The 16,918-nt window shown below is 44.0% G+C and overlaps 1 protein-coding gene across 1 annotated transcript in view; it reads right to left on the bottom strand.

Annotated features, from left to right (window-relative positions):
- The window catches only part of ankrd6a (ankyrin repeat domain 6a), a gene marked incomplete at its 3' end in the record, with an annotated part of 55,898 nt that overhangs the window by 1,618 nt on the left and 37,362 nt on the right, over positions 1-16,918 (bottom strand). The window contains exons 2-14 of the mRNA XM_042104233.1: positions 16,583-16,764; positions 12,229-12,328; positions 10,845-10,946; positions 10,104-10,202; positions 9,308-9,406; positions 8,232-8,330; positions 7,883-7,981; positions 7,121-7,198; positions 6,660-6,764; positions 6,143-6,274; positions 3,849-3,992; positions 3,223-3,375; positions 837-950 (exon numbers count right to left, since the gene is read on the bottom strand). Coding sequence (XP_041960167.1) covers positions 837-950; positions 3,223-3,375; positions 3,849-3,992; positions 6,143-6,274; positions 6,660-6,764; positions 7,121-7,198; positions 7,883-7,981; positions 8,232-8,330; positions 9,308-9,406; positions 10,104-10,202; positions 10,845-10,946; positions 12,229-12,328; positions 16,583-16,764 — 1,506 coding nt within the window. The remainder of the gene's footprint in view (positions 1-836; positions 951-3,222; positions 3,376-3,848; positions 3,993-6,142; positions 6,275-6,659; positions 6,765-7,120; positions 7,199-7,882; positions 7,982-8,231; positions 8,331-9,307; positions 9,407-10,103; positions 10,203-10,844; positions 10,947-12,228; positions 12,329-16,582; positions 16,765-16,918) is intronic.

Here is a 16,918-nt window from a genome sequence, read left to right as displayed (position 1 = left end):
GTAAGTTCATATGACCACTGCAAGGTTAGTCCATATGACCACTGCATGGTAAGTTCATATGACCACTGCATGGTAAGTCCATATGACCACTGCAAGGTTAGTCCATATGACCACTGCATGGTAAGTTCATATGACCACTGCATGGTAAGTTCATATGACCACTGCAAGGTTAGTTCATATGACCACTGCATGGTAAGTTCATATGACCACTGCAAGGTTAGTCCATATGACCACTGCATGGTAAGTTCATATGACCACTGCAAGGTTAGTTCATATGACCATTGCAAGGTTAGTTTATAGTATATGACCACTGCATGGTTAGTTCATATGACCACTGCATGGTAAGTTCATATGACCACTGCATGGTAAGTTCATATGACCACTGCAAGGTTAGTTTATAGTATATGACCACTGCATGGTAAGTTCAAATGACCACTGCATGGTAAGTTCATATGACCACTGCAAAGTTAGTTCATACGCACACCGAATTATTTTCACATGAGCCAGTTTCAGATTTATATAAACACAAAAAGCCAATATCTGCACCTGCCAGGAGCCAATTTTATAAGTCTATATACACAGTATGCTGCTTTAACACAGGGTAATTATTATTGGCAGAAATTAAGCATTTAAGAATTAGTATAAATGAAAACCATTATGAAGCTTAGTTTTGACTGAGTTTTGGTTGGGCAGATTATGTATAAAGGTTTTCATGTATTATGGTTTGATTTCCTGTTGCAAATTGACTGTGTGTGTGTGTGTGTGTGTGTGTGTGTGTGTGTGTGTGTGTGTGTGTGTGTGTTTAGAGAGGTGTGTTGTTTGTGGTCTGGTCATACCTGTCTGCGCTCTTCGTTCAGTCTCTCTATGGTGGACCGTTGGTTGATGCGGTACAGACATTCCATCCCCTCCACAGACACACGTTCTTGTGCTATCTTCTGGAGCACTTTGATCTGGCCCCCGAGGAATATATGTATATACGGAACACACACACACACACACATAGTTCTTTAGAGTCTTATCTGTCTTTGTTAATGCTTTCTCTTTGAAGAAACAGGTCTATAAGCGACAAGTGATGGGTGTTTGAATGATGACAGATGGGGGTTTAAGTGATGAGTGTCAGGTATTTGAGTGACGAGTGACGATGTTTAAGAGCGCATTCACACTAGACCGTTTGGTCAGGACCAGAGTTCGTTTGGACAGATGGTTCGGTGATTTTTTCTAATGTGAACGCAGTCTGGATGCGGACCCGGGTCCACTAGAGAACAGTGGTCTGGGGTACGATTCGCAAGAACTCCGGTGCAGTTTGAATTCTATCTGCTCCTAAACCAGGAAATAAACTGCCGTTTTTACATCACAAAGTGATATTGGTAAAAAGAAGCTAGTGTTTATGACATAAACAGACCCAGGTCTACAAACAAAAATGTAATGTGAACAGAGACCAGACACGGTTCAGTTAAATGGACGCAGTGTGAGGCCAACCTAAGTGATGAATGACGGGTGTTTAAAGCAACACCAAAGAGTTTTTTGTACCTTAAAATAATGTTTCCAAAATCAGTACCATTTGTACCATTTCAGTGGTTCATCAACTCGTAACAGGGTGAACGGCAATTCTGCATTCGCTTCGCGACCCTCTATCGGCCATAACCGCACTATGCAAGTTTGCCAGATCGGGTAGCGGATCTGTAGTTCGATGGAATGAGACATATGAAACTACAAATTTGACTTGCTTCTGATGTTGCAATACATCATACTTTCATAAAATCATGCAACGTACTCTACCTTGTCTGTAGACATTGTTATTTCCAAAGCCAGTGCTGGATAAACAAATAGCGTGCGTGCAACAGGAAAAGTGCTTTGGTGTTGCTTTAAGTGATGAATGACAGGTGTTTGAGTGATGAGTGTCGGTTGTTTAGGTGATGAGTGTCAGGTGTTTAGGTGATGAGTGACAGGTGTTTGAGTGATGAGTGTCGGTTGTTTAGGTGATGAGTGTCAGGTGTTTAGGTGATGAGTGACAGGTGTTTGAGTGATGAGTGACAGGTGTTTGAGTGATGAGTGTCGGGTGTTTGAGTGATGAGTGACAGGTGTTTGAGTGATGAGTGTCGGGTGTTTAGGTGATGAGTGACAGGTGTTTGAGTGATGAGTGACAGGTGTTTGAGTGATGAGTGTCGGGTGTTTAGGTGATGAGTGTCGGGTGTTTAGGTGATGAGTGACAGGTGTTTGAGTGATGAGTGTCGGGTGTTTAGGTGATGAGTGTCGGGTGTTTAGGTGATGAGTGACAGGTGTTTGAGTGATGAGTGTCGGGTGTTTAGGTGATGAGTGACAGGTGTTTAGGTGATGAATGACAGGTGTTTGAGTGATGAGTGTCAGGTGTTTAGGTGATGAGTGACAGGTGTTTAGGTGATGAGTGACAGGTGTTTAGGTGATGAGTGACAGGTGTTTAGGTGATGAGTGTCGGGTGTTTAGGTGATGAGTGTCGGGTGTTTAGGTGATGAGTGACAGGTGTTTAGGTGATGAGTGACAGGTGTTTGAGTGATGAGTGTCGGGTGTTTAGGTGATGAGTGTCGGGTGTTTAGGTGATGAGTGACAGGTGTTTGAGTGATGAGTGACAGGTGTTTAGGTGATGAGTGACAGGTGTTTGAGTGATGAGTGTCGGGTGTTTAGGTGATGAGTGACAGGTGTTTGAGTGATGAGTGACAGGTGTTTGAGTGATGAGTGTCGGGTGTTTAGGTGATGAGTGACCTAAATGTAAAATGTAGTCAGGTTTCTAGGCCAAGTATACTTGCGTATAGGAATTTGGTCTCTGCATTTATCCCATCCGTGAATCAGTGAACACACAGAGCACACAGTGAACACAGTGAGGTGAAGCACACACTAACCCGGTGCAGTGAGCTGCCTGCTACAGCGGCACTCGGGGAGCAGTGAGGGGTTAGGTGCCTTGCTCAAGGGCACTTCAGCCGTGCCTACTGGTCGGGGCTCAAACCGGCAACCCTCCGGTTACGAGCCTGAAGCGCTAACCAGTAGGCCACGACTGCCCCGTGACAGGTGTTTAGGTGATGAGTGACGGGTGTTTGAGTGATGAGTGACAGGTGTTTAGGTGATGAGTGACGGGTGTTTGAGTGATGAGTGACAGGTGTTTAGGTGATGAGTGACGGTTGTTTGAGTGATGAGTGACAGGTGTTTGAGTGATGAGTGACGGGTGTTTAGGTGATGAGTGACGCACACCTGGTGTTTGCTCTGTCGGTCCATGCGGCCCAGCTTGCTGTTCATCTCCTCGTGGATGCTGTACATCTGGGACCGGATCTCCATTTTGGTGGCCTTCAGCTGGTTCTCCAGCTTCTTGATGAGAGGCTTGCAGTGGCAGTCTGTGGCTGGGGCCTGAGGGGAGAGATAACAACATTGCTCTCCATGGGGACGCTGCACTAAAGATCCACTATAAGATAATATATTGTGTTGATACGGTCTACTAAGTCATATACATCACTCAGAATTATTTGAGACCATAAGAGTTTGTTTCAATACATTTTAACATTAGGCTATTAAGATCTTGTTAGGTTATAATCATACCACTTAGCAGTAATACAATATTTACAGTATTTTTTCACACCTCCCGTCTTTTACATAACCTTAATTCTATTAGTAGTGTCTCTGTTGTTGGGCTTTGATGTGCAATATGCTGCAATATGTGCTTTAGGCTACAGGTAATGTAATAAAGATACTGTATTTATATATGAAATGTACCGTGTATTTTTTTTTTAAACGTTTGCATTCTGTGCACTGCTTAGAGTCGGCTAGAATCGCAGTTTATAAACAAAACAAAAACAAAAAAAAACCAAAGCCCTCGTTCTGACCTGTTTGATTTTGCCGTCCTTGTCGCGGTACAGCGTGTACAGTTGGTAGGCTTTGCCGTCGGGGAAGGTGATGTCGTCCTCGTCCAGGGGGCTGGCGCTGCGCGCTCTTCTGCTGTGGCCCTCCCTCCTCGTGTGAGGGTCAGCCTGAAACACCACCAGCAGAGAAGGGCCGACAACACACACACTGTAAGGATGTTTTTTAAGATTATTTATTGATCTATTTGTTTATTTATTGGCTTTATTGAAGTGTGACAGTGGAGAGGGACAGGAAGCGAGTGGTGAGAGAGGGATGGGGGCAGGTCGGACTTGAACCCCAGAAAGCCTGCATTATTTGTACCATTACCTTGTATACAAAACATACTCTACTTATTCTAGATCAGGGGTCTCCAACAGGTAGCTCCCCACCTGTTTCTAAGTACCGGTAGCTCTCCAAAAGGTTTGAGGAAGATGTTTATAAATCTGAAAAATTCCAATGAAATCAAATTCACAGTCTACAAAGAGAGAGGGTAAATGAGTTGAAAGGAACCTTTAAAGGGGAACTTGGCAACTATTTCAACATAATAAACCCGTTTAGAAATCATTTGGATGGTTAAATGACCTGTTCTGGTGAAAATGGTGCCTTTCCCCGCTGCCCCTAGCGTCCCCAGGCGGAAAACCAACCTTGCACCATTGAGACTACCGTCCCGGAAAGAGAAGTGAGAAACAAAAAACTCGTTTTAAATCGTGTTTCTTACCTTGTAACATCCACATTTTTCTGCCGAACTTATGCTAACCATTTCACTAGCTTGTAAACAAATCCATGTGCTTTAAAGGAATACGCCACCCCTAGGTGAAATTGGGTCACTCTCCGCAGTCCCTAGAGTTGGATGAGTGAGCCAAAGCGTTTTATAGCCGACCCAGCCATTGTCCTAATCTAGAAACGGCCCGGTTAGCTTTAGCTTAGCGTAGTCGCTGTAATCCGGCGATATCAGCTAGCATGTTGTTGCAAAAGTGAATCAAATAACTCAAGATTTTTTATAATTATTTCTCGTAACCTGTACATTCAAATCGAGTACAAATATCAATGCAAATTAACACGAAGGGATTTACTAGACCAATTTAGATTTGGAACTATTTTCGGGCATAGCACCGGCAAAGCACCGCTGCCAGGCACAAAGACATCACGCAGCATCTGTAAACCCTCAACTTCCGGCAATACACCAGCGTGACTACCAAGTTCTCTGCTACTAGGCTGACACTGACAGGTGGGCTTTCTCTAAGAGTTCTAATGGCGATGAATATGGAAGATTACACGATAGACGAAGATGATGACTTCGACTACCAAGATCCAAGACCCTACCTTTTCGAACCTGAGTTCACTGAAGAGGAGTTGCGAGCTTTGGATCTGGGAAGAGAGGACGTTGCGACTAGTCAAGGCGAGTCAGATGAGAGAACGAGAGCAAACACGAACTGGTGGTGTGTGTGGAGTGTGCCAACCCATGCCGACTGAAATGGAGTGTTTATGCTGTGCAGAGTGGGATAATATACTGCCATCGATGGTGGGCAACGCTCCCGAAGAGGAGCGTGACCGCACTTGTGTCAGTGTCAGCCTAGTAGCAGAGAACTGGAACTCACGCTGGTGTATTGCCAGAAGTTGAGGGTTTACAGATGCTGCGTGATGTCTTTGCGCCTGGCAGCGGTGCTTTGCCGGTGCTATGCCCGAAAATAGTTCCAAATCTAAATTGGTCTAGTAAATCCCTTCGTGTTAATTTGCATTGATATTTGTACTCGATGTGAATGTACAGGTTACGAGAAATAATTATAAAAAATCTTGAGTTATTTGATTCGCTTTTGCAACGACATGCTAGCTGATATCGCCGGATTACAGCGACTACGCTAAGATAAAGCTAACCGGGCCGTTTCTAGATTAGGACAATGGCTGGGTCGGCTATAAAAACGCTTTGGCTCACTCATCCAACTCTAGGGACTGCGGGGAGTGACCCAATTTCACCTAGGGGTGGCGTATTCCTTTAACATTACCTTTTTCCACAGTTTGAAATAGCATAATGCACAATTTATCCAGCAAAGGGGGAAATATAGCTAATCCTGCCAAGTTTCCCTTTAAAAAGCATATTCAGTGGTTTTGGGTGGAGATCAGCTATGTGAATACATGGAATGGTACTACTAACATAAACGCTCTTGGCCATGCCTTGACAGTATGCACTGCATGTATCAATGCAAAGTATGCATTGATCATCAATTCATCAGCTCAGCAGTCCTTTGAACGCAAAAAATGTGTCTTTGTGTCCTCGTACCCTGTCTTTGAGCCTGCGTAACTTCCTCCTGTTTCGAGGGCTGGACATAGCTTTGCTGACCATCTCGATGCGTTTGTTGAGAGCCTGGTCGCTGCTGTGTGAGTCCTCAGCCTCAGCCACGGACGTGTTCTCCTGCAAGAACCCAAGCATACAGGCAATTCACACACACACACACAAACACACACAGACACACACACACACACACATGCACACACACACACACAAACATTTTCTGCAGTCGTCATTGATCATTGTTATGCTCTACCATGCTAGCATGTCACGGTTGGACAGGTATAACTGTGTGCATTAATAAATGAGTCCAGTGTTCTAGCGCTGAGGTGAAACTTGAGTGTGGTAGAGAATCTTAATCAAGGGATCTGGACTCTTCTAAAGGTGCAATAGGGTTAGAACCCATGAGCTGGAAAATAGAGTGCTGGATCCCTGCAGTTGAGCATATCCACAGGAGTGAGTGTGTGTGTGTGTGTGTGTGTGTGTGTGTGTGTGTGTGTGTGTGTACCTTGCCTGCAGGGACCTCATCCCTGGGGACGGACTGAGCTCTCCGGGCCGTCTTCAGCTGGTCTCTCCTCTTCCTCACCGTCCTCGCCCGAGCAAAGCGATGACCCTGACAGACAGACAAGCAGACAGACAAACAGACAGACAGACAGACAGACAAACAGACAGACAGACAGACAGACAGACAGACAGACAGACAGACAGAGTAGATTTGAGTCTCATCAGTTCAGTATGGAAAGACTGAAATGAAACATTGTACACATACCATGTGACCGCACACAAGTCCATCTAAGAAAGGCAGTATAATGAAATGATATGCTGCTCTCTCTCCTCTTGCTGTGTGGTGAATGACCTTGTGGTGAATGACCTTGTGGTGAATGACCTTGTGGTGAGTGACCTTGTGGTGACCTTGTGTCTGCGTGGCGTGGAAAGGCAGGTAGAGTGTGCTCCGTCAGTGCTGCTTACCTGGTCTGCTTTGGACAGGAGCACGGCCACCTCTCTGTGGTTCTGGTCCCGGGCTTTATCAACAGCAGTCTGGCCCGCCTGAGGAAGAGTCGGGTACACTAAGGTCTGAAATCAGGCCTTCAATGATTACACACAATACATCTGGGAAATATGGATTTGCATTTGTTTATTTGTTTGTTTGTTTGTTTGTTCATTCAATCAATCAACTATTGAATCAATCAATCAGTCAGTCAAGCGACCAATCAATCAAACAATCAATCGTTTCATAGCATTCATAGCTTTTTAAAACTGAATCTGTGAAAATAAATATGTATCATCTCATCACTGTCTCTCATTTTCATGTTGTCAGTTGAAACAATTGACATATATATTAATTAACATGTACCTTGAGTAAACATTTCAAACTTGATGAACTACTTTTCTTCTGGTGTTACAGTTTTTCTCAAATTTCTTTAATTTTTGTGTCAACTCTGACATCACATTTTCAAATCAATTAACACCTTTTGCTTGCAAAAAACTTTTATAGCTACTTATAGCCACACATCAACCAACACATGGTATCTCTTATGGATAGGACTTTCAGTTCACACAGGTGTATCAGAGATTCAGACTTACGCAAGGAATCTCTGCCACCTGTGAATAGATGTTTTCCTTTTGTTTAGCACGGGAAAACCAATAGAGTTTGGGGCCTTTGGGGTCAAAGCAATCGAGAAAAACTGTACTGTGCATGTAATAGGCCTAATCAAGCTCCCACTAACTCACATTGTTTTTAATGCCGCTGTCAGCTCCAGACTCTAGCAGTAGATTAACTGTCTTCTTGTGGTTCAGTGCAGCAGCAACGTGCAGGGCAGTATCTCCAACCTGAAAACAACATCTCAGCACATTGTATTTGGCCTCTTTCATTAACCTCATTTATATACACAAATCTCATATCATTTCATAATAACAGGTCATGAGCAACACACTTCATATGTAAATGCTAACTGGCCGTACAGGTCAGTGAATAACCAATTCATTTCCTGGAAATTGAAAAGCTTTTTTTTCCCGAGGTGTTGCGTGGGAAATGGTGTTGACACTGGTACAGCATTGGGTGAGCGCCATGGCAACCTACCTCATTCTTCTCCGCCACAGAGCAAAGACCACCCAGCAGAATTTTGATCATGGCAAACTGATTGTAGCGAGAGGCGATGTGCAAACACGTGTCTCCTACCTGATAAAGAAGCAAAGAGAACAGCGAGGAGGAAGGGAAGTATTAAATATGGCAGCACAATTTGATAGTGAGAGGGGGAGAGAAGGACAAAGAGAGAAAAGAGACAGAAAGAGAGAAAGACAGAAAGAGAGGGAGAGATCGCAAGACAACGTGAGAGAGAAAGAGAGAGAGGAACACAGCATGAGAGGGAGATAGAAATGAGAGAAAGAACAACAGAGAGAAAAAGAGAGTGTGTGATAGAGAGAAAAACAAAGAAAGAAATGGGAGATAGAAAGAAAGAAAGACAGACAGAGAAGGAGAGATAGCAAGAGGACATGAGAGAGACAGAGAGAGAGAGGGAGAGAGTGTGTGATAGAGAGAGAGAGAAAGAGAGAGAGAAGAACACAGAAAGAAAGGGAAATAGAAAGAAAGACAGAAAGATGGCATGAGTGAAAGAGACAGAAAGACAGAAAGAGGGACAACAGCCGTGTAGTCTAACTGATTAACTGAATTGTATGTTCCGATAAGTATAAGTATATATACTCTTTTTGATCCCGTGAGGGAAATTTGGTCTCTGCATTCAACCCAAGCACACAGTGAACACACAGTGAGGTGAAGCACACACTAATCCCGGTGCAGTGAGCTGCCTGCTACAACAGCGGCGCTCGGGAGCAGTGAGGGGTCAGGTGCCTTGCTCAAAGGCACTTCAGCCGTGCCTACTGGTCAGGGTTCGAACCGGCAACCCTCTGGTTAGAAGTCCGAAGCCCTAACCAGTAGGCCACGGCTCTATGTTAAAAGTCTGTATGTTTTGTGGGCTTGTTCTCAATGTAAACATGAGCATGACTTAAATACTACTTTCTCTTCTGTGTGCTTGACAAATGACTCTTTCAATGCAGCCGTGCACAAATCCGGTGGATTAGGCCTGGATTAAATAGCGAGCGAGCCGCTGGGTGCTGTGTGTAAATAGTGTGTGGTCAGATTAACACAGTTCGACAAACATGGTTCTTGCTGTCGGGCTGGGATCCTCCGAGCAGTAGGAGACGCGCACTCTGGCAGTGGCCATTCTGACTGGCCAGATGCAATGCTGTGTTTCCTGCCTGGACAAGGAGAGAGAGAGAGAGAGAGAGAATCAGAGAGAGAGGGGGGAGAGAGAGAGAGAGAGAATCAGAGAGAGAGAGAGAGAGAGAGACAGCAAGTGAGAGGGAGAGAGATAGAGAGAGAGAGAGAAAGAGATAGCGTGAGAGAGGAAAAGAGGAGAGAAAAGGGTGTTAAAGGTTTGAGAGGTTGAGAGGTTGAGAGGTTGTAATATATAAACTATTGACTTGGTTTACAAGGGATACATTTGGTTTACATTGATTTATTTTGGTTTGTATTGGACTGCATTGAACAGGATTAGCAAGCATGTCTATGAAGGGGGATTACTGGCTTTACCAGCAACTCTTGGAGTAACCACTGGATCAAATGATGTTCTACTACAGTATATGTTTACAAAAGTAATACAGCACTGAATAATGTGTTGAAAATAACACAACTTGCGTTGTTTTTAACACACCTCTGTGTCCAGATAGGGACAACACAGTTTGTGTTGTTTTCAACACATTCATTTTAAGAGTGTACAAGATCAGTGTTGGTCCTGAAGTCACCTGAATAAATCAGTAAACATGTTTCACTGTATGTTCCTCTGGTTTGGCTCATTTTGGTTTGGATTGGACAGCACTGGATAGGTTTGGTGTTGAAGGATGGACAGGGGTGTTTACCTTATTCCTAACGTGGACGTAGGTTTGGGGTGTTTACCTTATTCCTAACGTGGACGTCAGCGCCGGCCTTCACCAGGAGTTTGACACACTGACTGAAGCCGTGCCAGGACACCTCATGCAACGCAGTGTTTCCGTCCTGCCAAAGAGGAAGTGATGTCAAGTGACAGTTCAGTTCTTAACACCACAACTCACCAAGACACCAATCAGTCACAGGGGGGTCACAATGCAAGTGCATTATGAATGTGCTCAAAGTGCTCAAAAGGCGGTGACATAACCTACTCTGTATATAATGGCACTACACCACTATAATCTCTGACATCCATCAGACAACCCAGTGGACGTGGACACACACACACACACACACACACACACTATTATGCATGAACTTTTGCTGGCAGATTCCGGGGGTCTGGGAGCCGCTATCAAAATGCATCAATGTGGAACGGAACTTACAGGAGACGTGGGATGTGTGCAATCTAAAAACAGGGTCTCAGTCCCCAGATCAGGAGACGTGGGATGTGTGCAATCTAAAAACAGGATCTCAGTCCCCAGATCAGTATGTTTCCTCAAGAAACTGTTTCACTGTTTCACACTTCCTGTGCTTTGTATGTGAGAGGTGCTGTTTTGCTGATTTCCGTTTAGGTGTCAAAGCATGAGACTCGTGTCTCAGAAAATCGATGACGGTCAAGATATTCAGCACACCAGGTGTTTCAACACATTGGATTCAAGAGTGCAGTGTGAAATGGGGTAAGAGTCTCTCGGTGGAAGAGATACTTGCTTTGTCCTGCAGGTCCAGAGCGCAGCCACCTTTGATAAGAGCTGCGACACCATCACGGTTCCCCACCATCGCCGCTTTGTGAAGCGCTGTCTGATGGGACTGCTGTGGGGCAGAGGACAGGGAGAGGGGGAAGAGACATCAAAGAGAGAGAGAGAGAGGGAGAGAGAGAGAGGGAGAGAGAGGGGAGTTGAGAGAGAGACGGGGGGGAGGGAGCGAGAGAGTGGAGATATGATAGAGAGAGGGGGGCATACATGAGAGATAGGGAGAGAAATAGGAGGGGGGGTGAGAGAGAGAGAGAGAGGGAGGGAGAGAGAGAGAGAGAGAGAGAGAGAGGGAGAGAGAGAGAGAGAGACGGGGGGAGGGAGCGAGAGAGTGGAGATATGATAGAGAGAGGCGGGGCATACGTGAGAGACAGGGAGAGAAAGAGTAAGTGAGGGAGAGAGGAAAGGCAGAGAGAAAAATGGATGAATGACAAATAGACAGACAGACAGATAGAAACATGGAGAGGGAGAGAAAAGAAAGGGTGAGTGAATGAGAAAGGCAAGAGAAGAAGACGGGAAGAGAGGGAGATATTGAGGAAAGGGACAATGCAGGAAGACAGCACAGTGCAGCCCTTATTCCAGTCCTCCACAACACGTGCAAAGCAACAGTGTACTAAGATGTGTGACACCGTACTGAGTAGAATGGGTGGCATCTCATTCTTTTCAAATTCCACTTCTCTCCACTAAGAGGCACTCGAAGAGCAGGGATGTGCATCCTCTCAACACGCTGTGTAAAATCACAATTCACTGAAGTAGAGGCTAATGATCTAACTGTTTAATTTTTACAATTAAAAAAATAAAAATAGCTTTCAGACACAATTTCATATTTAGATTTAATATTCAGTACTGCAGCTGAGGGGTATTTGTTGTAGATCCAAAATAACCATCATCCTTTATCAATATAATGTTCATAAGAGGTGTTTAAGTATACAAACTAACTATCATCCCTTAGATTGTCAAAATAATATTCCTAAGAGGTGTTTAAGTATAGCCTGGGTGCCAGCCGAACTTAGTCCCACCCACAACATTTGAGGTCAGGAAGTTCTGAATAGAATTGAGTATGGCTACGTCAGGCTAGTTTACAAGTATACAAACTAACAATCATCCCTTATATGTCAATATAATGTTCCTAAGAGGTGTTTCAGTTGATCCAAACTAAATATCATCCCTTACATATCAATATAATGTTGCTAAGAGGTGTTTCAGTTGATCCAAACTAAATATCATCCCTTACATATCAATATAATGTTGCTAAGAGGTGTTTCAGTTGATCCAAACTAAATATCATCCCTTACATATCAATATCATGTTGCTAAGAGGTGTTTCAGTTGATCCAAACTGACCATCATCCCCTGCGGTGACAGGAATGGGTCCACAGGCAGGTACAGAGCGGCCCACAGACACGAGGTGAAGACGTGGAACATGGAAATGATGCTCTTACTGCTAGATGAGAGAGAAATAAACACATCCCATCAGCACAGAGAAGAGCATGCGTGTTGGTCTTCTAGATAAGATGGAAATAAACACATCCCATCAGCAGAGAGAAGAGCAAGTGTGTTGGTCTTCTAGATGAGATGGAAACTAGATGTACCGCAGAGCGGTACAAAATATGACCGCCGCCCAGTCCAGCACATTTTTTCCACAAAAATAAATCACGCTGAAAGGCCTATATGATTCTAACTGTCTCACTAAATTGCATTATCCACACTCAATTCTCACTGGTATCTGCTAGACAACAAGTACCAAAACATGATTAGTTCATAGATTTCACATGTAAAATTAATTTTATATAATCCCACCCCCATTTTGCCTGTTCATAATTCTGAGAAATTCTTGAATTGTGTGCATGTGTGCGTGTACATGTGTGTGTGTGTGTGTGTGTGTGTGTGTGTGTGTGTGCGTGCTTGTGTGTGTGCCTGCGTATGTGCCTGTGTGTGTGCATGTGCATGTATGTGTACATAATGTCTACCGTGTGAGTATGTGTCATACGTATGATTACTGTGAATGTATGTGTGTGCGTGTGTATCTGTTTATGCACTATGTGTGCATATGGAATGGGTTAACATGACCCCTGGAGGCAAACATATGCAAAAAATTGGTCATCCCAGGCCCTACGGTTCTCAAGATATTCACAGAAAACTCTGTTGGTGTACGGTCACTAAATGTACACATAAATTATTTTATTGTAAGGTCCCCCATGAACGAAAGTTCACAAAACTTGGCATGCATTCGGAGGGTGTCATAATGATCCTACATTTTCAATTTCGTGCAGTTTTGACCATGTCAGCCAGAGATATTGTGATGAAAACACCTAATTTTTTGCTTTTTAATTTTTAACTAGGTGGCGCTATACATGAAATAAGTGGTAATGGGATGGGTTGACATGGCCCCTTAAGACCAACATACAAAAAAAAGGTGGACCTCCTAAACCCTACGGTTCTTGAGATATTCACAGAAAACTGTCTGCCCTACCCTCCTTTCATGGGGGTCCAGTCCAGAGGGGGGGCTACAGATCAAAACGAAAAACGATGGTTCCATGCTATCCATGTGGGGTTACATGCCCACCAAGTTTCGTGTACCCTGGTCTTTCAGTGTCCCGGGAATCCTTGAAGGAAATTTGGCCATGCGAAAAAGCGCTGCGCGGCGGTCATAATAAACACATCCCATCAGCACAGAGAAGAGCATGTGTGTTGGTCTTGCTGTGTTTGATGTCAAATGGAAGAATGAAATTAATGCAAAATAATTCCACTGTGCATTACTGTAAGGTTCCAATCACAGGCATCTGTTTAGGGAGATAAGGAAGAGGAAGTATTTTTATGAAGTTACTGTAAATCATATCATTTATACTTTAATTTGTTTCGAATACACTGCATTGGTTGTAATGTTTCAAACTATTTTTTACACTACATTACACCTACTGTATTTCATGTCTTATCCTAAATGCCATGCACCCAAACAAACGACCAAAATGGCACATAACCACAAACAGCATCCTCCATAGTGTGTGTGTGTGTGTGTGTGTTTGTGTGTGTGTGTTTGTGTGTGTATGTGTGTGTGTGTGTGTGTGTGTGTGTGGGTTTGTGTGTGTGTGTGTGTGTTTTTGTGTGTGTGTGTGTGTGTTTGTTTCCATCATCACAGATGTCCAGACTGCATCCCCCCCTCAGAGGAATGTCTAACAGCACACCATGACCCTGAGATCAGATCAGCGCCGACACAAGGGATGTCTGGAGGGCTGTCTATTTAAGCACACACACATACACACACACACACACACACACACACACAGCATCATTAAAAGTGTGATATTTTCAATTACTCTTTTTGAGATTTTTTCACACTTAATCATTTACAGTAAGTGATTGGCATGCACACACACGGTTAACACATGACTCATAAACATCTCAAAGTTTAATGTATATTCTATTTAATGTAAACTAAACTAAACTAAAGTATATAAATCTGAGCAACTTCAACAATTATCAAACATACTGTTCAAACAAGACATGATTGCCAATTTCAACACAGAAACAAATACTCAACTCCCATCTCAATTTACATCTTAGTTCACGTACACACAGCACTGAGCCTAAAGGAAGTCCAGAGAGTGTGTGTCCATGCCTTGACATCGGTCAAACCCTGCTAGGAGCGTCCATGCTAACTTCTTGGTGTTTTATGCCCCCAACGTTGTCTTCAAGGCAGAGCTGCCTGGAAGGCACTAGGGTTAGGCATGGGTTAAGGTTAGGGTTAGGGTTGGGGTGCGGTTTAGGATTAGGTGCCTTTAAGTCAGCAGTGGCAGCGCTGCCTGGAAGACAACATTGGGGGCATAAATCACCATTGAGCGTCCGTGCTAACCGCACACTCCCGAGGCGCTGCAGCACCCTCGGCCTGCCCAAGTGGGCCTCACCTCTGCTTAAGACCCACGGTAGAGGGAGTGGAGCGCAGAACGGATCCACAGCACACTGCAATATTTATGAGCTGCAGGATGGATGTTTTATGGATGGTGGCATTCAGAACCTCAGCTGTGATACTGCAGTTGCCACACTGTCTGAGGTGAACAGTGTGGCTTTTACCTCACAGCGAATATTTGAATATTTGCACGAGACATGAGTCACAAAATAGGTATTTTTCCTATGCTTTTACTATTCTGTAACTGAAACATTATACAGGTGAAACTTGCCATGAGGTGACTTTACAAATTTTATTTTATAAAAATGTGTAAGGTCACACAACTCGCTTGGAAAATCGCCACGTTTCATGTTGTGTGACCTTACACATTTTTATCAACTACTCGTGCAACTGTATTTAAGTAGGGAAAACGTGGATGTTTTTGATTACTGCTATCTTCCTCCTTCTATGGCTATGTCTGAGCCCGCTAGCATAGCAACATGCTAACACATTCGCGCCGCGCACCAGAGCGTTTGAGTGCACGTACCGACACGGAGAGGTATGACTCAACTCGTGAAAGTTAAGGTAAGAACATATTTATACTACTGACATTGGGTGGCGTGTTCCTTTAACGCAATGCCCTGAGGCGACTTCACAGCTAACATTTATGAAACAATGCTGAAACCTCAGTGACAAGGCAAGACAAGACTCACATCAAGTTAACACACTACACAGACTTAAAAACACAAGTTTTGAAAAATTAATGCTAACTCACACATGCATCACACACACACACACACACACACACACACACACACACACACACAGTGGTGAGAGTCAACCCGCAGTCCAACACTACAGATACAAAAAAATACAAGTCTGAGTTTGAAAATTCAGTGCCAAGTCTATTTACAATACAGATACATAACAGATAATACACCATACTGCAGTGAGGCTCAGAGCACACTAAATCCACACAGACACTCGCAGTACGATGGATGACACACCAGCGCTAAGTCTGTGCATCACACATACACCGTGTGTTGAGATTTGGGAGCGAACGAGCCTAGATCGCGAGATCCGGAGAGGCGTGCGGCGCTTCTGCAGCACAGATGTTGGTCTGCCTCGACTCCAGATGTGGACGGCAACAGATGGAGATCTGCGAGCTCTGCGCCGCTGTGTTAGTTACCAGGTCTCATGCCCAGCAGGAGGTGCATGCAGTATGAAATTAAACATTCAGGCTTTTAGTAGGACAGCTGTACGCAAGCGAATGATTGTTCAGTGTAGACCTTTTAAATGTTAAAATATACAGTTCTTTTTATTAAAATATTCAGTTCTGTTGTCAAAACAACGACAAATAAAATAGTTTTCAGAAAATGCAATGGCATTGTGTGGGGGCTTGACAAGTAGACAATCCTGTCCAATTATTCTGACACTAGAAGGGAAATTGATAATTAATTTGTGGATCCTTGCACCGAAGAAAAGACAGAACCTTTATACTGTATAACTATTACCTTTTAATTGACAACAAAAACTACAAATTGAACTTTTGAAGTTGAAATGAAGTTGAAACCCTTTTCCCTTTATTAAAAAGGGTCAGGCCAACTTTATTAAAAAAGAACCTTGAAATATGAAGTATGTTGATGAAAAAATCGAAAGTGAATCATTAAACCGCTAATGTGTACTTTTCTCTGACCTCTAGCGGAGTTCCATCACATTTTCTCTGTATCTACTTCAGTCATTTTCAAAGACAAAAAAAGGAGAAGAGAAATGGGTGATGGTGCCTCGCTCCGAGCCATTCTTTTCACTTACCTTGATGAGGACGCCCGTGGCCTGCTCACTGACGTGCGGCACGTCTCCCTCTGCCCACTATAAGGCTGCTGTCTCACGAGCCATCCATCCACGTCCACCACTGACCTCGTACTGGGCTTGTGTGCCCGAGGTAGTAAGTAGTAATCTCCAACAATCTGCAGCACAAAGATGCCACTGATGACCTAGAGCGTGTGTGTATGTGTGTGCATGCGTAATGCGTATGTGTGTGTGTGTGTGAGAAAGAGAGAGAGAGAGAGATAGCGGCAGACAGACAGAGCGGGTGGGAGCAGGAGGGAAATGAGATAGATAGAGGGGGGGGGGGGGGGGTGCAAGAGA

This window comes from Alosa sapidissima, chromosome 1 (assembly GCF_018492685.1).
Source record: "Alosa sapidissima isolate fAloSap1 chromosome 1, fAloSap1.pri, whole genome shotgun sequence".
Lineage (NCBI taxonomy): Eukaryota > Metazoa > Chordata > Actinopteri > Clupeiformes > Clupeidae > Alosa > Alosa sapidissima.
This window is presented reverse-complemented; position numbering and strand designations above follow the sequence as displayed.